Source organism: Myotis nattereri (assembly GCF_964212035.1).
Source record: "Myotis nattereri genome assembly, chromosome: 1".
Classification (NCBI taxonomy): domain Eukaryota; kingdom Metazoa; phylum Chordata; class Mammalia; order Chiroptera; family Vespertilionidae; genus Myotis; species Myotis nattereri.
Window position 1 is genome coordinate 52,427,197 of NC_138075.1, and position 23,420 is coordinate 52,450,616.

Below are 23,420 nucleotides of genomic sequence, written 5' to 3' on the forward strand. Positions count from 1 at the left end.
TTTGCTTTCTTCCTCCTAAACCACAGGTTTTATATTTCTACCAGAAGAGTAAAAATGTTTTTTAAAACTGTTGTTTTTCTAATTTGTAAGTCCAGAATTTATTTTTGTGCCAGACACATTCTCCTTCTCAGGACTGCAGGAAAGAACAGATGCATTAATGAACACGAACGGCTGTAAATATTTCTCTTCTCAGTACTCTGTACAATAAATGCTGTTTATAAAAGTGTTAGGTTGATGTTATAAATGATGACTTGTAAGATTTATGTGATCATACTGTTTTTAAATAAGCCAAATTTCCTTTTACCTTATTACCTCTTTTTGTTCCTTTTTGCCTAATTTTAGTGTCCCTCTTTTTAACTTCACATCCTTTAAGGCACTCAGTACTTTCATCTTCTCTAATAGCTCTTTAGTAATAAAGGAAAATAATTTGATAAACTAATTTAGTATTGAATTTCTGAAACTAAGAGATATTTCCAAACACTACTGTCAGAAAAATAATTTTTTTTGTGTGGGTTCAGGCATTATATCTAAAATATAATCACCTTTTGGATATTTTATTGATTCAAAAGGAAAATTACAGTTGTAGGCTAAATAGAAAAGAGAGCAAACTACTACTTCAGTTGAAAACTATACCCAAGAAAATATGAAGAAAATGATGGAGGGAAGCTAACTGCTACATTATAAGTAAAAATGTCCATTGTGACCTCTTCTTTTATATATGACTAGAGGCCCAATGCACGAAATTCATGTAAGAATAGGTCTTCCTTCCCCCAGCTGCTGGCACCGGCTTCCCTCTGGCACCCAGAACCTGGGCTTCCCTTGTAGCCCTGGCTTCGTCCAGAAGGTCGTGTGGAAGGAAGTCTGGAGTAATTAGCATATTACACTTTTATTGCAGACTAGAGGCCTGGTGCATGAAAATCTGTGCACTGGGGGGGTGGGGAAGAGGTCCCTCAGCCCGGCCTGCCCCCTCTCACAGTCTGGGAGTCCTCAGAGGATGTCCTACTGACGGCTTAGGCTCGCCTAAGCTGCAGTCTGGCCTCCCTCTGTGAGAGGTGACCGGGCTGATCAGGGGAAGGCACTGTTCCCGTTCACCCTGCTGCTGCTGCCACTGCTGACCGTGGCGGCTGTGAGGCCTGAGCCCTGGGCCTCGCAGCTGCCGGGGCTCACGGCTGCCTGAGACCCGGGCCTCGCAGCTGCCTGAGCCCACAGGAGATGTTTCTCCTCACAGCTAACTGAGCCCATGGCTGTCTGAGCCCATGGCTGCCATGAGCCCCGGGCCTCGCAGCCACCAGGGCTTAAGGCTGCCGTGAGCCCCAGGCCTCGCAGCCACTATGGCTTTTTCTAGATCAGCCGTGGGCAAACTACAGCCCGCAGGTCGGATCCGGCCCATTCGGCTGTTCTATCCGGCTCGCGGAGCCGAAAGAGCGGAGGGTTCTCCTGCTCTCCCCTCCGCTCCTTCACCAGCAGCAGTGTTAACATGTATTAGTTCACACAAACACTCCATCCATGCTTTTGTTCCGGCCCTCCGGTCCAGTTTAAGAACCCATTGTGGCCCTCGAGTCAAAAAGTTCGCCCACGCCTGGTCTAGATGGGCATTTCCCCTAATTAGCATATTACTCTTATTAGTATAGATTTCTTAGTGCCTTATAAAAGTAACCATTGGAGTTAAACAATTATTTCAAGTAGACTACACACTTGTAGTTTCTTATAAAAGAAAAACTAGTTTAGTTTTTTAATTATAGTGAATTCTATATATAATTATTCCTTGATACGGGAATCCGATATGCACAATTTCATCACTACAAAATGTATATGTCAATAATTTAATCAATTCTGGTATATATTACCCAAAAATTCTATACCATTAAAGAAGATACTGCCTTCTTTGTTTTTAACAAGATGTTCTTCTCAAGTTATCAATACAATATAAGTTAGCTATTGGTTTTCATTATCCTGGGAAATCAATGTCAGAGAATTAATAATAATAATAATAATAATAGCAACATCAGGTTGAGAAAAAGGAGAAGTGAAAAAGGTACTGGAGCTTTTGTTGTTGTTGTGCATTTGTTGTGTATAGAGCTTGGGTAAGTTCTAGTGAGAGAAAATATTTGTTTGTTTTTTAAATGTTTTAATGTCATTTATCAATCTGTTTTCTTTTTTTTAAAATATATTTTATTGATTTTTTTTTTTTTTTACAGAGAGGAAGGGAGAGGGACAGAGAGTTAGAAACATTGATGAGAGAGAAACATCGGTCAACTGCCTCCTGCACATCCCCAACTGGGGATGCGCCCGCAACCAAGGTACATGTCCTTGACTGGAATCGAACCTGGGACCCTTCAGTCCATAAGCCAATGCTCTATCCACTGAGCCAAACTGGTCAGGGCTATTGATCTGTCTTCTGTTTCTTTCTTTCTTTCTTTTTTAAATCCTCACCCGAGGATATTTTTCCATTGAATTTTAGAGAAAGTGGAAGAGAGAGGGAAAGACAGAGAGAAATAAAGATGTGAGAGAAACACGTCGATTAGTTGCCTCCTGCATGGGCCTGGGCCGGGGAGGAACCTGCAACCGAGGTATGTGCCCTTGACCAGAATTAACCTGGGACCTTTCAGTCCACAGGCCAACGCTCTACCCACTGAACCAAACCAGCTTGAGCTAGAGAAAATATTTTTAACAAATATTTTATGGCTTCTCTCCCCTCTAAAATTTAAACTTTGCTGCCTTAGGTTGTAGTGAAAGAGCTGTCATACAGAACAATGATTAATATCCTTGTATATTTATTTATGTGTTTAAGGCAAGTAGAAGACTAAGATAAGCCTCAATTAAAATACTGTGTGTTTTCTTGCTACTTGCCTCTTGCTAAACTTGGATAGTGGTGTAATAAAATTAGTTGGGTTCTGATAGATCAATATGGTATGGGATTCATGTACATGTCTTCTTTTATATGTTCTCATATACTCTTGTAGTAACTTAGTTTTTATTTTTTAAAAAAATGATAATAGTAATATATATTATAATAATATATAATGTACACCACATGTAAAAGAATTGTGTCTAAGAAAAATGAAGCTCACTCCCAACTTATGATTTTTCTTCCTTTTATTTACCCTACAAACAGAGAATAGCAACCTCAGTATTTGAACATATTTATGAAAAAGTAAAGTGGGTGGTGGGGAAGGTATATCCAAATGCTATAGCTCCTGACAGCATTCTTCTCCTTCCCTTCACTGACTGAAACACAGCTGAAAAATATGAAATTGCTTCTATGGCGATGAATTTAGCAATTTTAATTAGTTAAGGATTAGGATAACTGAATGATCAAAGGTATACTTTGATTAAAAATGGAGCTTTAGCCCTAGATGGTTTGGCTCAGTGGATAGAGCACTGGCCTGCGGAATAAAAGGTCCCGGGTTCGATTCCAATTAAGGGCACATGCCTGGGTTTCGGGTTCGATTCCCAGTGGGGGGCATGTAGGAGGCAGCCAATCAACGATTCTCTCTCATCATGGATGCTTCTATCTCTCTCTCTCTCCCCCTCTCCCTTCCTCTCTGAAATCAATAAAAAATATATTAAAAAAAAAAAGAATGGAGCTTTACTATACTATGTTATACTGAAACATAAGGCAGAGCCCTACTAAAATGAATACTGAGTACCATGATACTCTTCTAGTCAACTGAAGTGTCCAGAATGAACTATAAAGTTCACGTCGTACTCCCAAATAATAATAATTTTTTTAGAAAGCAATTATCAGTTACCCCTGATAATTTACCGTATCAAAGCTAACAAGAGAGCCCTAGTCGGTTTGGCTCAGTGGCTAGAGCATCGGCTTGCAGACCAAAGGGTCCCGGGTTTGATTCCAGTCACGGGCATGTACCTTAGTTGCAGGATCCTCCATGGCCCGGGCAGGAAGCGACCAATCGATGTGTTTCTCTCACATCGATATTTCTCTCTTGTCTTTTCCTCTCTCTAAGAAATCAATGGAAAAATATCCTCCGGTGAGGATTTAAAAAAGCTAACAAGAGATTCTAAAGACCTTTATTAAAATCCAGGCCTCATTGTACAAGTCAAGTGAAAAGGTTTCTAGGAAAAACCTTTCAGTGGCACCTTTATGAAAAATTACTTAATTCCTATAAAAGTGGCAACACTTCTGTTTTAAGACATTTGAAAGATCTTAAATTATCAGACAATTTATTTTGCCAAGAATAAGTCAGGTAATAGCAGCACTCACCCACCTTCACTAACCAGCTCACTATTGTCTGACTGCTTACAAGAGATGATCTTCTCCACTAGTTGGTTGTAGCTGCAGTTACCAACAGCTTTTACAATGTCATCAATCTAGAAAACAAATGACTGTCTTACTAATCATGATAAGATTAAAAACAATAACAAAGAAACCAATATCACTCTTTAGGGTTTTATTCTAATACAATACTAAAGATACAAATATTATTTATGAAAAAAATCAACACTAAAATTAACACCCAACTGTTTTCAGTTTTGTTTACAGCTATATTATAAAAAATATTTTTTTAAAAAGGAAAATAGTGCTCACTTGTATGTCAATTACGCAAAAAATAATTAAATGGGTTTATTACATGCAACTTTATTTCCTAAGGTTGTAAAGATGCATTTAAGTGATTAAAATAAAAAATAAACCATTTAAGGAGGAAAAATAAGAAAAGCTCAGTTTTTTTCTTTTCTGAAATGCAAATATTTTGCATGTAAAGCAAGGCAAATATAAAGATGCAAATTTATGAGATTAAAGTTTTCCCATTTTATTTATTACTAGAGGCCCGGTGCACAAAAATTTGTGCACTGGGGGGGGGGGGAGGGGGGGCCCCTCAGCCCGGCCTGTGCCCTCTCGCAGTCTGGGACCCCTCGGGAGATAACGACCTGCTGGCTTAGGCCTGCTCCCGGGTGGCAGAGGGCAGGCCCAATCCCTAGGTGCAGCCCCTGGTCGGGCTCAGAGCAGGGCTGATTGGGGAGTTGGGGCGCCGCCCCCTGTCATGCACAGAGCAGGGAGATTGGGAGATTATGATGCTACCCTCAGTCACACTCAGGGTAGGGCCGATTGGGGGGTTGGGGCACCGCCCCCGTCACACTCAAGGCAGGGTCGATGGGGAGGTTGCGGCGCCACCCCCTGTCACACACAGAGCAGGGCCAATCAGGGGGTTGGGGCACTGCCCCCTGTCACTCACAGAGCAGGGCCCATCAGGGGGTTGGGGCACCGCCCCCGTCACACTCAAGGCAGGGTCGATGGGGAGGTTGCGGCGCCACCCCCTGTCACACACAGAGCAGGGCCAATCAGGGGGTTGGGGCACCGCCCTCTATCACCCACAGAGCAGGGCCCATCAGGGGGTTGGGGCGCCGCCACTCTCACACTCAGGGCAGGGCCGATGGGGAGGTTATGGTTCTACCCCATCACACACAGAGCAGGGCCTGTGGGGGGGGGGGGTTGGGGAGCTCCCCCCTATAGGCACAGAGCAGGGCTGATCAGGGGGTTGGGCGCCTTCCCCTGTCACGAACAGAGCAGGGCGGATAGGGAGGTTGTGGCCCCACCCCCTGTCACACATAGAGCTGCAGGGCGATCAGGGGGTTTGGGTGCTGCCCCCTGTCATGCTTATCCCGGTGCCGGGAGGCCTCATGGCTCCGCTGATCCCGGTGCTGGGAGGCATATTTCCCTTTTACTATATAGGATAGAGGCCTGGTGCATGGGTGGGGCTGGCTGGTTTGCCCTGAAGGGTGTCCTGGATCAGGGTGGGGGTCCCAATGGGGTACCTGGCCAGCCTAGGTGAGGGGATGATGGCTGTTTGCAGCTGGTCACACACCCTTCAGGGTGGGGGTCCCCACTGGGGTGCCTGGCCATTCTGGGTGAAGGGCTGAGGGCTGTTTTCAGGCTGTGGGTGACTGAAGCTCCCAACTGCTCCTTTTTTTCTTTTCTTTTCTTTTTTATTTTTTATTCTGGGCCAGCTTTAGCTCTGAGGCTTGGCTCCAGCTCTTAGGCCTCGGCTGAAAGTAGGTTTCTGGCCTTTGCTTACAATGTTGCGAATCTGCTGGCTGAAGTCCGGCGGTATTTGTTACAGAGTTTCTTAAACTGCCCGCTCAGAGGCCTGCAGCCGCAGGCGGGGAACGTTGGTTTCCTCCGTCACTGATGTCACTGAAGCAACCAAGCCTCATGTTAGTTTCAAGCTGCCTGGCTGCCGGCCGCCATCTTGGCTGACAGTTAATTTGCATATCTTGCTGATTAGCCAATGAAAAGGGTAGTGGTCGTACGCCAAATACCATGTTTCTCTTTTATTAGTGTAGACTAGGGGGTGGGGGGTTGCTCAGCCTGGCCAGCGCCCTCTCGCAGTCCAGGAGCCCTCAGGGGATGTCCAACTGACAGCTTAGGCCCGCTGGCAGTCAGACATCCTTAGCGCTGCTGCGGAGGCAGGAGAGATTCCTGCCATCACTGTGTGCTCGCCAGCTGTGAGCCCAGTTTCTGGCTGAGCAGTGCTCGCCCTGTGTGAGTGCACTGACCACCAGAGGGCAGCTCCTATATTGAGCATCTGCTCCCTTGTGGTCAGTGCACGTCATAGCAACCAGTCATTCCGCTGTTCGGTCGATTTGCATATTAGCCTCTTATTCTATAGGATTTACTTCCTAGCCAAGTATAGTGAAAATGAGTAGACACAACTAACTTTATTTTTCTGAAGAAAAGTTAACATATATTAATCAGGGACAGTTTTTGCCTAATGATTCTTATTTAATACTAGGGGCCCGGTGCACGAAATTCGTGCACTGGGGGTGTGTGTGTGGGGGGGGGGGGGGAGTGTCCCTCAGCCCAGCCTGCCCCCTCTCACATACTGGGAGCCCTCAGGCGTTGACCCCCATCACCCTCCAATCGCAGGATCGGCCCCTTGCCCAGGCCTGATGCCTCTGACAGAGGCGTCAGGCCTGGGCAGGGGACCCTCATTTCACCCCATGACTGGTTCTGCCCCCAGCCCAGGCCTGATGCCTCTGGCCCAGACCCCTCCGATGCCTCGGCCAGAGGTGTAGACCCCCATCACCCTCCGATCGCCTGATCGGCCCCTTGCCCAGGCCTGACGCCTCCGCCAGAGGTGTCAGGCTTGGACAGGGGACCCCCATCTCCCCCCAATCACTGGCTCTGGCCCCCGCCCAGGCCTGAGGCCTCTGGCCCAGGAATCATGCCTGGGCAGGGGACCCCCATCTCCCTCTGATCGCTAGCTCCACCCCCTGCCCAAGCCTGACGCCTCTGACCCAGGCTTCAGGCCTGGGCAAGGGGACAATCATATCCCGCCAATCCCCGGCTCCGCCCCCCACCCAGGCCTGATGCCTCGGCCAGAGGAGTTGACCCTCATCACCCTCCGATCACCAATCACCGGATCGGCCCCTTGACCAGGCCTGAGGCCTGAGGCCTCCGGCAGAGGTGTCAGGCCTGGGCAGGGGACCCCCAGCTCCCCGCGGTTGCAGGCTCCGCCCCTGCCCAGGCCTAACGCCTCTGGCCTAGGCGTCCGGCCCGGGCAGCGGGGACCTGCAGTGGCAGCGGGGGGCGCCGCAATCGGGTGGGCTCCGCCCCTGCCCCTGCAGGATGCCTGTGGCTGAGGCGTCCGGCCCGGGCAGCGGGGACCCGCAGCTGCAGCGGCCCCGCGATCATGGGCTCCGCTTTAGGCCCAGGCAAGGGACCCCTAGCTCCTGGGACTGCCAGCTTCGACCGTGCCCAGCTCCCATCGCTGGCTCCACCCCTACTTCCTGCTATCACTGGCCAGGGCGGCAAAGGCGCCTGATTCTCCGATCATGGCTGGGGGGCAGGGCAAAGGCGGCCCCAGGGCCGCCTTTGCCCTGCCCCCCAGCTCTTACCTCCCCCCTGGGTTTCTGATCACTGTCAGTGGCAGGGGGCTTCTTCCTGCTTTCCCTTTCGCCTCCCTGCATTGTGCCTACATATGCAAATTAGCCACCATCTTGTTGGCAGTTAACTGCCAATCTTAGTTGGCAGTTAACTGCCAATCTTAGTTGGCAGTTAATTTGCATATAGCCCTGATTAGCCAATGAAAACGGTATCACCGTACGACAATTACCATTTTTCTCTTTTGTTAATGTAGATTTGTCTTTGGAGGTTCACTAGAAAAGTGAATTCAATGTTTTAAGTTATAGGAATATAAAATTGGGCATCTCTACTCTCTCTCCATTATACTTTGTTTTGATTATTGAAGAAAAATAGATTTCTGCTGTCTCAACAACTTATTTTGTTTGCCCTCCCATCCCTAAAATATCTTTATAAATGATTTACATGTACTACTGTATTAATATAATATATCCATAATAAAACAAGTATAAATTAATACAATGATATAAAAAATAAGAGGGCCGATATTTTCTTTCAACATCCAAATGATCTTCTTTTTTTAAAAAATATATTTTATTGATTTTTTACAGAGAGAAAGGGAGAGAGCTAGAGAGTCAGAAACATCGATGAGAGAGAAACATTGATCAGGTGCCTCCTGCACATCTCCCACTGGGGATGTGCCCGCAACCCAGGTACATGCCCTTGACCGGAATCGAACCTGGGACCTTTTAGTCCGCAGGCCGACACTTTATCCACTGAGCCAAACCGGTTTCGGCCAAATGATCTTCTTGAATACTTACTCTTTGAACATCATAAGTCATAACATATATCTGCACAAGAAATACTCTGGACAGTAGTTCCCAAACTGGGAAGCTTATTAAAAAGATTTAGGCCCTGGCCAGTGTGGCTCAGTTGGTTGAAGTATCATCTGTGCACTGGAAGGTTACAGATTTGATTCCGGTGAAGGCACATACCTAGGTTGTGGTTTGATCCCAGGTCGGGGCTCATGCGAGAGGCAACCAGTTGATGTATCTCTCTCACCTGGATGTTTCTTTCTCTCCTCCACCCCAATCTCCCTCTCTAAAATTAAGTTTTAAAAAAGATTTAAAAGAATTCCAGGCTCAAGTTGCTTCTCAATTGTCTAAGTTTTATTCCACTGCTGAATAGCAAAATTTGAGAACAAGTGCTCTGCTCTAGGCTATAATTTATTTCTTTTAGCCTGGTGCAAGAATTCGTGCACCAGTGGGGTCCCTAGGCCTGGCCTGTGCGATCTGGCCGAAACTGGCTCTCTGACATCCCCTGAGGGGTCCCGGATTGCGAGAGGGCGCAGGCCACAGGTTGAGGGACCCCACCGGTGCACAATCAGGGCCGGGGAGGGATGCGGGAGGTTGGCCAGCCAGGGAAGGACCAGGGGAGGGCTCCAGGGCATGTCCAGCCCCTCTTGCTCAGTCTCAATCAGCTGGACCCCAGCAGCAAGCTAATCTACCAGTCAGAGCTTTTGCCCCCTGGTGGTCAGTGCACGTCATAGCAAGCGGTTGAGCAGCCTTAGCATATCATTAGCATATTACGCTTTCATTGACTGAACGGACGACCGGACACTTAGTATATTAGGCTTTCATTATATAGGATTCCTGAAAAATTCTATCATGTTTTGTAAAAGCCTCTTAACCATGCAAGTGGAACTGATGGTTGGTTGAGAAGGCCAGTAAATTGAAAAAGTCAAAGCAGTGAATTATGGAAAATGTTATATACATATCTAAAATATTTCATATTAACTAAAAGCACATAAATGTATTCACTTGTCAATCTTTCGATGCAGAGTAAAATAAGGTTTTTCTTTGAAAGAGGATCTTTTGGTTACGAGTCTATGTAAACCACACAAAAGAGTATGACTTCCAGCTTTGATACGTTTAAAATGAAAACTTAAACCCTTAAGAAGCAAATGGAGGGCACAGTTCTTTTAGATTTTCATTCTTTTTCTCTTTTTAAACACACACACACACACACACACGTGTGTGTGTGTGTATACATACATATATTATATATATATACGTACATATATATATACATATATATATCCATACATATATATCCATACATATATATATCCATACATATATATATATATATATATATATATATATATATATTATTGATTTAAGAGAGGAAGGAAGGGAGAGGGAAAAAGAGATAGAAACATCAATGATGAGAGAGAATATCACCTGCCTCCTGCACTCCCCACACTGGGGATCGAGTCCACCACCTGGGCACATGCCCTTAACTGGAATTGAACCTGGGACCCTTCAGTCTGCAGGCCGACACTCTATCAACTGAGCCAAACCAGCTAGAGCTTCAGTCTTAATTTCTTAACACTTACACTGTTTAGAGCATTTCTTTAGTGAGTCAACTTCGTTGTCTTGCCAAAGAACCTGAATTTTCAACCCTAAGGAATCCACTAAAATACAACTAAAATAACAAATACCAGATCAATGTGCAAAAATCAATTTTACTTCTATATACTAACAATGAACAATACAAAATTTCAAGTTTTCATAGGCTGAATCTCCGTATTTATATTTCATTCAATTAATTCATTTGGGTGCCTTTTATACACTACTATATACTAGGTGCTGTTAGAGCAATTGCAGATGCAGCAGAGAACAAAACAAATGTTCTATGCTTTCATAAAGTTTATATTCTGGAACAAACACATACAATAAACCAAATAATCAAATATATAATATGCTAGGTAGTTGTATGCAACTGTTCTTTTTCATTGTTCTATAATATTTCATCTTTTGACAGCTACCTAAGTTGTTTTCAGTTGGGGCTACAACAAATAATACTGTTATGAATATTCTTGTACACTTATCTTGTTCCACATATCAAGAATTTCTCTAGGATATGCACTGTCAAATTTCTGAATATTAGGATATCCTTATCCTCACCTTTACTAGATAATTTCAAACTGCTTTCCAAGGTACACAGACAATTCACATTCTCTTCAGCAGGAAATGAGAATACAATGCACATCTTCTCCAACATTTAGTACTGTCAGACTTTTAGATGTTAGCCATCCTGATGTGTGCAGAGTGGTATCTCATTTTGGTTTTAATTTGCATTTCCCGGATGGCTAGTTCTTATGTTCACTGGCCACTTGCATATCCATTCTTGTGAAGTGCCTATTCAAATCATTTGCTCCTTTTTTTACTGGATGGCCTACCTTTTAAAAAAGTACCTGTAGGAGCACTTTATACTTTCTGGATATTCATCCTAATGTAAGTTGTGATCATCTTCTACTCTGTGGCTTACATTTACATTCTCTTTGGAATTTTTTCAGACAAATACAAATTCTCAATTTTAATGTAGTCATGTTCCACCTATGTTCTTCATAGTTAATACATTTGTGTCTTGTTTTAGAACCTTTTCTTATCATTAAGGTTAAAAACATATTCTCAAACTTATATAATTTTATTTTTTACAGTTAAAAGATAAGTGCACATGGAATAGAATTTTATTGTGTGTCTTGGGGGAAACAACTTCATTTTTTTCTAATTGGCTATCTAATTAGAAATTTGAATTGGCTACCTGGCTACTTTTTTTCTGGTTTGCATAATTTCTTTATTTAAATTCTTATGCAAGTCTTAACTTGGATTAGAATGGCTAACTATTTACATATCTAATTGTCTTAGCACCTTTTATTGAAAGGACTACCTTTCCCCCATTACCTTACAGTGCCCTAATTCTGTCTATATATTCACACAGTCTTTCTTAACTACAATCGTTAAAATATTTTGTACCTGGAAGAGCAAGTCCTCCTTACTTATTCTGCTTCAAGAAGATCTTGGCTTTGCCCTAGTTGGTGAGGCTCAGTTGTTTGAGCGTCGTCCATGCACCAAATGGTTGATGGTTCAAATCTCTCTCAGGGCATAAGACCAGTTGTAGGCTTGATCCCCAGTAGGGGGTATGCAGGAGGCAGTTGATCAATGTTTCTCTCTCACATTGACGTTTCTCTATCTTTCTGTCCCCCTTCCTTCTCTCTCTAATATCAATAAAAACATACTTTTTTATTTTTTAAAAGAATATCTTTGCCGAAACCGGTTTGGCTCAGTGGATAGAGCGTCGGCCTGCAGACTGAAGGGTCCCAGGTTTGATTCCGGTCAGGGGCATGTACCTGGGTTGTGGGCATATCCCCAGTGGGAGATGTGCAGGAGGCGGCTGATCGATGTTTCTCTCTCATAGATGTTTCTAACTCTCTATCTCTCTCCCTTTCTCTCTGTAAAAAATCAATAAAATATATTATAAAAAAAAAAAGAATATCTTGGCTTCTATTCCTAGATCTTTTTATTTCCATATAAATTGTAGAATCAACTTTTCACATTCTAAAACTACTCCCACAATCTGCTGGGATTTTGTTTGGGATTGTATTAAAACTATAATTTACTTTAAAGAGAAATGGCATCTATATAAATTCAGTCTTGAAATCTAAATTTTCACGTGTGTAAAAAGAATGTATAGTCAGGTTCATAAAAAACAAGTAAAGCCTAGCTGGTATGGCCCTAATTGAGTTGCCCCCTAACTCCCTGAAGGGACACTCAGAAGTCTTGGGCTTGGGCAGGTTTACCAGTTTGGAGGACTGCTTTCTTAACCTCTCAATTTGGCTCATTCCAGGTAAAAACAAAAATAAGTATCAGCCCTAGCCGGTTTGGCTCAATGGATAGAGCATCAGCCTGCGGACTGAAAGGTCCCAGGTTCGATTCTGATCAAGGGCACATACCCAAGTTTAGGGCTCGATCCTCAGTGGGGGGCATGCAGGAGGCACCCGATCAATGATTCTCTCATCATTGATGTTTCTATCTCTCCCTCTCCCTTCCTCTCTGATTAAAAAAAATAATAAAAATTTTAAAAAACTCCCTTAAAAAAACACACCAAAAATATAATCTAAATTAATTTGCCAAAGTAATAGCATTTTACTAAATTTGTGTTTATATAATTTAAAATTTTCTACTTACCTGAGGGTCCACTAACCACCCATGGTATAAAGGAATATCAAGGAGATCAAATACTATGCATTCTGGTGTATATTCAAACACTCGGACACCAGTGAATTTTACATTTACATCCAAGCCTGTCTGTAGTTTGTGCAAGATTGCCATAGCATCACTCATATTCTGAAAACAGAAAAGGGTAACAATAAGAAAAAGGAAACAGTAATAAAGAAGATATTTACATGCAAGACATTTCCTTCTAATTTTCCATCTTTTATTTTTATTAAGTATGTACTATGTGCCAGACACCAATCTGAGTTCTAAATATATAATAATACCAGAGGCCTGATTTTGTGCACTCGGGGCGGGGGGGTCCCTCAGCCTGGCCTGCGCCCATTTGCAGTCCAGGACCCCTTGGGGGATGTCCACCTGTCAACTTAGGCCCCCTCCCCTGGGGATCAGGCCTAAGCTTGCAATCAGACATCCTTCTGGCAGCCAGGGAGCCCTCGGGGGATGTCTGGCTGAAGGCTTAGGCCCCCAAGGGAGCTGTGATGAGGAAGTTGGGGTGACAGAGTAGCCACGCTGTCCCGCCCAGCCGCCCTGGGTCGGGTCGCACACAGGACGCCCCGGGCGGGCCGGCGGATCGCTGCTGCCCCACCAGGCTGCCCTGGGTCAGGTCGCACACGGGATGCCCGCCGCCCCAGGTTGCAGATAGCAGGCCTGGATGGCAGCAGGGCAGGCAGGATGGCACTGTCCCGCCCCACCGCTCCGGGTGGCAAATAGCAGGCAGAGATGGCAGCGGGGCAGGCGGGATGGCACTGTCCCACCCTGTCTGCAGTATGTAAATTAGCTGCCATCTTTGTTGGTAGTTAATTTGCATATCGTGCTGATTAGCCAATGGGAGGCGTAGCGAAGGTATGGTCAATTACCATGTTTGTCTATTATTAGATAGGATGAGCTCATTCATAGATGAACTCTAATGAACAAAATAAACCAGAGATGAACAAAATAGATCCAGAGACAGAGAAACACAGAGCAGACTGTCAGATCTTAGAGGGAATGTGGGGGTGGGTGTGTGGGAAGAGATCAACCAAAGAACTGGTAGGCATACATATGTATAACCCATGGACACAGACAATAATGTGGTGAAGGTCTAGGGTGGGGGTGGGGTGAGCTAGATAGGGTCAATGGGGAATAAAAGGGACATACTTTCAACAGTAAAGATTAAAAAACTATATATATAGAACAAAATAGACAAAGTTTCTGATCTCATGCAACTAATGCTACTGAGAGAGACAAGTATATTCTATATTCATAAAAGGCTAAGTGATAGACCGTCTGTCTGTCCAACCAGCTGGTGCATATGATATGCCCTGGCAGTTTAAAAATAAACGTTGACTTGTGCATGCGTGATACATATAAAGCTCTCACTGGCGCCAATTGCACATGTGTTTTAATTTTAAAATACTACTAGAGGCCCGGTGCACAAAATTCATGCACAAGGGCGGGGGGGGGGTCCTCTCAGCCCAGCCTGTACCCTCTCCAATCCAGGACCCCTCAGGGGATGTCCTCTCACAATCCGGGACTGCTGGCTCCTAACTGCTCACCTGCCTGCTTGATCGCCCCTACTGGACCCCTGCCAACCTGATCACCCCTAACCACCTCTGGCTGCTGGCCTGGTCACCCCCAAATGCCAACTCCCCAGGCCTGGTTGCCCCTCACTGCCCCCCCCCACCAGCCTGGTCATCCTTCACTGCCTCCTCCCCCCCTCCGCTGGCCTGGTCGCCTCACATAGCCTGTTCAGTCATTTGGTCGTCCCTCACTAACCCCCTTGCCGGCCTGGTCACCCCACCCAGCCTGCTGCTCAGTCGTTTTGTTGTCCCTCACTAACCCCCCAGCCAGCCTTGTTGCCCCACGCCTGTTTGGTCATTGTTCAGTTGTGATGGCCCCTGGCTCTTTATATATATAGATATTATATACTATTTTGACATGTAATTTTTTGCAGTAATGTAATTGCTGCATGAATCTTTCTTCTAATTAATTTCCTCAATGTGCATGAATCTGTGTACCGGGCCACTAGTAAATACATAATATAATATCAAGTATTAGTAAGAAAAATTGATCAGGACAAGGATGTACAGAGTGACGGGGTGAGGGACCGATTTTAGACCAGGAAGCCTAAAGACAAAAGTTTCTAGTCAAAGAAGGCCTCTTTCACTTTTAGGTATATATCCAAAACAATTGAAAGCAATGTCTTGAAGAGATATTTGTACACCTAGATTCATTGCAGCATTATTCACAACAGCCAAGAGGTAGAAACAATCCACATGTCTACTGACATATATGTAAAGAAAATGTGGTATATACATACAATGGAATATTACCCAGCCTTAATAAAAGAAGGAAATCCTATTATATGCTACAGTATGGATGAAACTTGAGGACATCATGCTGAATAAATAAGCCATTGCAAAAGGACAAATTCTGCATTATTCTACTTATATGAAATATCCAGAGTAGTCAAAATCATGGGAACTGAAAGTAGAATGATGGTGGTTGGGGCCTGGAGGGAAAGAGAGCTGAGGAATTGTTTGATGGGTACAGAATTTCAGTTTTACAAGATAAAAATGTTCTGGAGATCTGTTACAAAACAATGTGAACATGGTTAACATTACTGAATTATACATTTAAAATGGTTACAAGACTAAATTTTATCTTTTTTAACCACAAAAGAAAAAGAAATGAGCTATCAAGACATGGAGGAAATTTAAATGTATATTATTACTAAGTGAAAGAAACCAATTTGAAATTATTTCATTTATTTTGTTGTAGCCATGCTTGACTCTTTGCTATTCCATGGACACAGTACTGAACTCATTTAGCATCAGGGTTTTTGCACCAGCGTCCACTTTGTCTGGAATGTGGCTATATGCTCTATGATTCCAAATGACAATGTGAGAAAGAAAAAACAATGCAGACAGCAAGATCAGTGGTTGCCAGAGGTTAGGAGGAAGGAGGGATATATAGGCAGAGCACAGAGGATTTTCAGGGCAGTGAAACTCTTATGTATGATACTATAATGATGGATACATGTCATTATATATTGGTCAAACTCATAGAATATATAACACAAAGAGTGAACCCTAATGTAAACTATGGACTTTGGGTATTAATTATATATCAGTGTAGGTTCATCAATTATAACAAATGTATCACTCTGATACAGGATGTGGATAGTCAGGGAGATTATGGGTGTGTATTTGGAGACCAGAGGAATATGGGAACTTTGTACTTTTTATTAATTTTGCTGTGAACTTAGAGTGCTTTAAAAAGGGGGAGAGGGCTCTTTAAAAATGACACCTAGCCCAGCCAGTATGGCTCAGTAGTTGAGCATCAAACCATGCACCAGGAGGTTGCTGGGTGGATTCCTGGTCAGGGCACATTCCTGGGCTGTGGGCTCAAGAAGGCAGCTGATTGATGATGTTTCTCTCTCATCAATGTTTCGATCTCTCTATCCCACCCTTCCTCTTTCTCTAAAAATGATACCTAAATAGTGACCAAGCAAAATACTGAGCCTTGGGAAGCTCTAGGAAAAAAACATTCCAGACAAAGTGAACACTAGTGCAAAAACTCTGATGCAGAAATGAGTTCAATACTGTGTCCATGGAACAGCCAGGAGTCAAGCACGGCTAGTATAAAATAAGTAAACTGGAAAGTGGTGGGAGATGAAGTCTGAGAGAGACAGAGGCTGGATCACAAAGACTGTTGGCCAACTCAAGGAGTCATTCTATGCATATCAGTTTTCTCAATAAATATAGACACACAGTCTATACTTAAAGAATATTTTTTGATGAAACAAATAAAAGCCAATATATAAAATTTAATAAAACTTTATTGAATCCCTACTGTTAATCAGACTCTGTGATACATATTGAAGATATAAAATAGGAGTAGACAATAGCCTACTGGAGAGTTTATAGTAGAAAGGGAGAACACAAAATAAATCCTTTTATGTTAAAACTCAGGACTCTCTGAAATCTGAAAAAGACAAATTTAGATCATAAGAACAAAGTTCTCTTTTACCAATAACTGATAAAATTCCATTCTAAGAACAAAAAAATTATTCAAATATTTAGAATTTATGAATGAGAAAATGTGTAACAGAATAACATCTACATATATATCCTATCTAATAATAGAGAAACATGGTAATTAACCATAACTTCGCTATCCTTCCCATTGGCTAATCAGCGAGATATGCAAATTAACTGCAAGCCAAGATGGCGGCCGGCAGCCAGGCAGCTGAAGCGAACATGAACATGAGGCTTGCTTACTCCAGTGATGGAGGAAGTCAACGTTCCCCGCCTGCCACAGCTCAGCTCTGAGCTCTGGATGAAACAATGTTGCAATTATAGAACCTAAACCAGGGGTGGGCAAACTTTTTGACTCGAGGGCCACAATGGGTTCTTAAACTGAACCGAAGGGCCGGAACAAAAGCATGGATAGAGTGTTTGTGTGAACTAATATAAATTCAAAGTAAACATCATTACATAAAAGGGTACAGTCTTTTTTTTTTTTTTTTTAGTTTTATTCATTTCAAACGGGCCGGATCCGGCCCGTGGGCCGTAGTTTGCCCACGGCTGACCTAAACAAACCCCAGAAACCTGCTTTCAGCCAGCGCGGCCTCAGAGCTTAGAGCGGCCAGTGATGGCAACAGAGTTTCAATTATAGAATCTAAACAAACCCTGGTACCTGCTTTCAGCCAGCAATGGCCTCAGAGCTGGAGCCTGCTCTCAGCTCCAGTAACAGCTATAGAAGGTAAATTAATCCCAGAATAAAAAAAGAAAAAAGGAGAGGCTGGGAGCTTCAGTCGCCCACCAGCCTGAAAACAGCCCTCAGCCCCTCACCCAGACTGGCCAAGCACCCCAGTGGGGACCCCCACCCTGAAAGGGGTGTGACCAGCCGCAAACAGCCATCATCCCATCACCCAGACTGGCCAAGCACCCCAGTGGGGACCCCCACCCTGAAAGGGGTGTGACCAGCCGCAAACAGCCATCATCCCATCATCCAGGCTGGCCAGGCACCCCAGTGGGGACCCCCACCCTGAAGGGGGTGTGACCAGCTGCAAACAGCCATCATCCCATCATCCAGGCTGGCCAGGCACCCAAGCGGGACCCCCACCCTGAAGGGGGTGTGACCAGCTACAAACAGCCATCATCCCATCATCCAGGCTGGCCAGGCACCCAAGCGGGACCCCCACCCTGAAGGGGGTGTGACCAGCTGCAAACAGCCATCATCCCATCATCCAGGCTGACCAGGCACCCAAGCAGGACCCCCACCCTGATCTGGGACACCCTTGAGGGCAAACCAGCCGGCCCTCACCCATGCACCAGGCCTCTATCCTATATAGTAAATGGGTAATATGCAAACTGACCCTAACAGCAGAAAGACTGGGAATGACTGGTCACTATGACACACACTGACCACCAGGGGGCAGACGCTCAATGCAGAAGCTGCCCTCTGGTGGTCAGTGCCCTCTCACATGGGAGGAGCTCTGCTCAGCCACAAGCCAGGCTGATGGCTGCCAGTACAGCAGTGGTGGCGGGAGCCTCTCCTGCCTCCTCAGCAGCACTAAGGATGTCTGCCTGCAGTTTAGGGCTGCTCCCTGCTGGCAAGTGGACATCCCCCGAGGGTTGCTGGGCTGCCAGAGGGATGTCTGATTGCCATCTTAGGCCCAATCCCCTGGGGAGCAGGCCTAAGCCAGCAGGTGGTAATCCCCTGAGGGGTCCCAGACTGCGAGAGGGCACAGGCCAGGCTGAGGGACCCCCCATTCCCCCCCGAGGGCACAAATTTTTGTGCACTGGGCCTCTAGTATATATATAAAAGCCTAAGCAACCATCCATTAGTCGCTATGACACGCACTGACTATCAGGGGGCAGATGCTCAATGCAGGAGCTGACCCCTGGTAGTCAGTACACAGCCCCTCTCGTGGCCCCTCTCCCTGGCCTGCCAATCTCCTGTAGCCTCTCTCCCTGGCTAGCTGGCCGGCCCCCCAATAGGCTTCGATCACCAGCCAGGTTGAGGGACCCCACCCGTGCACAAATTTGTGCACCGGACCTCTAGTTATTATATAATCTTTGACTTTCACCAGTTTCACCTTTCTAATAACTATGTTTTCCCAAATATAGTTGACCCTAGAATAACATGAGATTGAATTACATGCATCCACTTACACAAACATCTTTTTCAGTAAATATTGTAAATGTATTTTTCTTTCTTATGATTTCCTTTATTATTTTTAAATTATAGTTGACATTCAATATTATATTTTTTCATTATGATTTTTCTAACATTTTCTTTTCTCTAGCTTATTTCATTATAATACAGTAAATAATACTTATAAGATACAAAATATGTGTTAATAGGCTGTTTACAGTATATTATTGGTAAGGGTTCTGGTCAACAGTAGGCTATTAGTAGCTAAATTCTGGGAGAAAACAAAAGTTATATGCAAATTTATTTTATTGTTTTGCCTCAAAAAGTGACATTTATTCAAAGGAAAAGAAAATGACAAGATAGCCATCCCTTGGCTCCATTCCCTCTCCCCTCCTGCTCCTCCTCAGCCTGCCAAGGACTGAGAACCCTGGCTGGGATAAGGTAGCAGGCCAGCCCCTCTGAGATGAGGTCAGCAACATTGAGGGGCATCTCCTCAATGGAGGTATTGTAGAGTACTCTTGCCCTAGCTGGTTTGGCTCAGGGGATAGAGCATCGGCCTGTGGACTGAAGGGTCCCGGGTTCAATTCCGGTAAAGGGCATGTACCTTGGTTGCAGGCTCAATCCCCAGCACTGGTCAGGGTGTGTATGGAGGCAACCAATCGACGTGTCTCTCTCTCTGTCTCTCCCCAATTCTTCCACTCTCTTTAAAAATGGAAAAATATCCTCCAGTGAGGATTAACAACAACAAAAAGTCCTCTTGTTTTCTTCAGTTACCATATTAATAGCCACACCCTTATGGCCAAAAGGTCCACCCCAACTGATCCTGTGGATATAGTTTTCCCTGTTGGTGGGAAGGTCATAGTTGATGACTAAAGAATCCTGCTGCACATCAATGTCTCTGGCCATCAGGTGTGAAGTAATCCATACTCTGCTAGAGTGGAACTCCCTCATTATTACAATTCATTCCTTTTGGTCCATATATCCATGCATAGCAGAGACAGTGAAGTCTCAGGTGTGCATCTTCTCAGTGAGCCAATCAACTTTTCTTCCAGTGTTGATAAAGATGACTGCCTGGGTGATGGTGAGGGTTTCATACAACGTGTACAGCTTCCACTCTCCTTTCACACTGATGAAGAATCGGCAGATACCCTCCACAGTCAACTCTTCCTTCTTGACGAGAATCCGAATGGGGTTCCTCATGAACTTCTTGGTCACCTCAAGCACATTGGAAGGCACTGTAGCTGACAGTGATTCCACCCGGGTGCTGCTGTTGAGCTTTTGGAATATGTCATAGATCTGGTCCTTGAACCCATGGCTTAACATTTCATCAGCTTCATCTAGTACAAACCTCTTGATGTATTTGGGAGACAGGTATCTGTGGTTAAGCATATCAAACACATGGCCTGGGGTGCCCACAATGATATGGGGAGCTTCCATCTGCAGCTTCTGCAACTCAGCACACATACTGGTACCCCCAAGGCAGGCAGGAGGCCACCATGTAATCTCTTAAAGCCATGACTACCTTCTGTATCTGCTGTGTCAATTCTCTAGTGGATGCCTGGGCCAAGACCTGGGTGGCCTTTAGATCCAATCCAGTCTGTTGCAGAATTCATATGGGAAAAGTGACTATTTTCCCATCCCAGATTGGGCTTGAGCGATCACATCATAACCCTTGATACAAGGAAGAATGGCTCACTGCTAGATGGCACAGGGCTTCTCAAAAGCATAGGCATAGCTTACACCTTTATATATCTTCCACATTTTTTATAGATTACATAGTATTAAAATAAATTGATATCATATGATAAGCTCCATAAATAAAGTGATAAAAAATCAACAAATTTATAAACAAAAAGTTTAAAGGGGTAGGTATTTTGTCATCTTTTTCCTAAATCAAAGTTATGATAATATAAAATATAGAATATAGATCCTAGGAATGGTTGTTTATATCACCAGAATTACTATTGGTTCCTGTAAGCCAGTGGTTGAACTATTTTTTAGCAAATTACTGGATATAGAGTTCAAAACCACACTTATAAGGTTTTTCAAGAATTTTCTAGAAACTGTAGATAAATTTAGTAAGACCCTCAATAAGTCTAGTGAGACCGCTGATAAATTTAGTGAGGCCCTCAAGAAATCTAGTGAGACCCCCCGAGGTTATGAAAAAGGACCAACTAGAAATTAAGCATACACTGACTGAAATAAAGGATATTATATAGAGTTCCAACAGCAGACTAGAGGATCACAAGAATCAAGTCAAAGATTTGAAATACAAAGAAGCAAAAAACACCCAACCAGAAAAGCAAAATGAAAAAAGAATCCAAAAATATGAAGATAGTGTAAGGAGCCTCTGGGACAACTTCAAGCGAACCAACATCCGAATTATAGAGGTGCCAGAAGAAGAGAGAGAGCAAGATACTGAAAACCTGTTTGAAGAAATAATGACAGAAAACTTCCCCTACCTGGTCAAAGAAATAGACTTACAAGTCCAGGAAGCACAGAGAACCCCAAACAAAAGGAATCCAAGAGGACCACACCAAGACACATCATAATTAAAATGCCAAGAGCAAAAGACAAAGAGAGAATCTTAAAAGCAGCAAGAGAAAAACAGTCAGTTACCTACAAGGGCGTACCCATTCGACTGTCAGCTGATTACTCAACAGAAACTTTACAGGCCAGAAGGGAGTGGCAAGAAATATTCAAAGTGATGAATAGCAAGAACCTACAACCAAGATTATTTTACCCAGCAAAGCTATCATTCAGAATTGAAGGTCAGATAAAGAGCTTCACAGATAAGAAAAAGCTAAAGAAGTACATCACCACCAAACCAGTATTATATGAAATGCTGAAAGGTATCCTTTAAGAAGAGGAAGAAGAAGAAAAAGGTAAAGATACAAATTATGAACAACAAATACACATCTATAAACAAGTAAATCTAAAAATCAAGTGAATAAATAATCTGATGAACAGAATAAACTGATGAATAGAATAGAATCAGGGGCATAGAAAGGGAGTGGACTGACTATTCTTGGGGGGGGAGGGGTGTGAGGGGTGTGGGAAGAGACTGGACAAAAATTGTACACCTATGGATGAGGACAGTGGTGGGGGGGGTAAGGGCAGAGGGTGGGTTGGGAACTGGGTGGAGGGGAGCTATGGGGGGAAAAAAGAGGAACAACTGTAATAATCTGAACAATAAAGATTTAATAAAAAAAATAATAAAAAAAGAATTTTCCCCTTATATATGTTTTTATTGATTTTTAAAAAGAGGAAGGGAGAGGGATACATCAATGAGAGAGAAACATCATGGATCAGCTGCCTCCTGCATGCCCACTATTGGGATCAAGCCCGCAACCTGGGTGTGTGCCCTGACTGAGAACTGAACCAGCGACTTCCTAGTGCATGGGTCGAGGTCACCCAAAGGTACTTCTATCATACCAAATATTTTTTTAATCTTTTTGTTAATCCTCACCCGAGGATATTTTTCCATTGATTTTTAGAGAGAGTGGAAGGGAGGGGGAGAGAGAGAGAGAGAAACATCGATGCCTGCAACCGAGGTATGTGCCCTTGACCAGAATTGAACCCGTGACTCTAGTCTATGGGCCTATGCTCAAAACACTGAGCCAAACTGGCTAGGGCCATATAAAAATATTTTAAAAATCTACTTCTAGTCATTTAAAAAACTATCATAGAAACACACAAATACAATGTTGCCTTGTGTAAGCAAAACTGGGAAAAATGTGCTCTTAGTTTACATTACAATTTCTGGTAAAAAGGGTTTAATTGGGAAGGCTATAGCTCTGCATTGGTCTTCCTAAAATTTAGGCTTGACCATTTCTGCTCACATAAAATAGAACATATTACATCATACCTGTGGAACATTAAACACCAGCTTACACTTAGCAATATCAGCTTGATACATTACTATTCTCAAAGCGAATGGTAAAGTTTTTGTTTCAAAGTTGTAACAAACAGTATCTAACAACTGCTTACTTTAAATAACATGAGGAAAGATGAATCAAAGACAAAATCACTTGAAAATCAACTTTGCAAAGAAAATACCAGGTTACCATTCTACGTAGGCCTGTAGAATAATACCTATGTTTCATTCTATATAGCATATATATTCATGTAAAACAGAGTCTGGCCATTGATAGAGATCAATGAATACATCCTTAAGTTAAAAATTACATATTTTAATATAATAAAAATTGTTTATATTACCTGTTCATAATTTAAACGTTGAATTTCTGAAATTTCTTTTGGCTTTGCTTCAAGCATGTAATCTCCTGGAAAAAGAAATTGTGAAGTTGCCTTTAAAAAAGATTAGATTTAAATTTTAAATTACAGCACTAAGTGACATGTAAAATTAACCA

The 23,420-nt window shown here is 43.6% G+C and overlaps 2 protein-coding genes across 2 annotated transcripts in view; both read right to left on the reverse strand.

Moving 5' to 3' along the window:
• The window catches only part of MINDY2 (MINDY lysine 48 deubiquitinase 2), a 65,125-nt gene that overhangs the window by 21,375 nt on the left and 20,330 nt on the right, over positions 1 to 23,420 (reverse strand). Inside the window, exons 3-5 of the mRNA XM_081083927.1 lie at positions 23,269 to 23,333; positions 12,856 to 13,014; positions 4,230 to 4,332 (exon numbers count right to left, since the gene is read on the reverse strand). Coding sequence (XP_080940053.1) covers positions 4,230 to 4,332; positions 12,856 to 13,014; positions 23,269 to 23,333 — 327 coding nt within the window. The remainder of the gene's footprint in view (positions 1 to 4,229; positions 4,333 to 12,855; positions 13,015 to 23,268; positions 23,334 to 23,420) is intronic.
• LOC308513821 (eukaryotic initiation factor 4A-I-like) lies at positions 19,138 to 20,643 on the reverse strand. The gene has a single exon (XM_081083931.1). It carries the CDS (start codon positions 20,509 to 20,511, stop codon positions 20,056 to 20,058), a length of 456 nt encoding a protein of 151 aa, XP_080940057.1. The 5' UTR covers positions 20,512 to 20,643; the 3' UTR covers positions 19,138 to 20,055.

Coding starts and splice junctions, on each gene's coding strand:
- LOC308513821 (XM_081083931.1), bottom strand. CDS start 20,511: ATGTGTGCTGAGTTGCAGAAGCTGCAGATGGAAGCTCCCCATATCATT.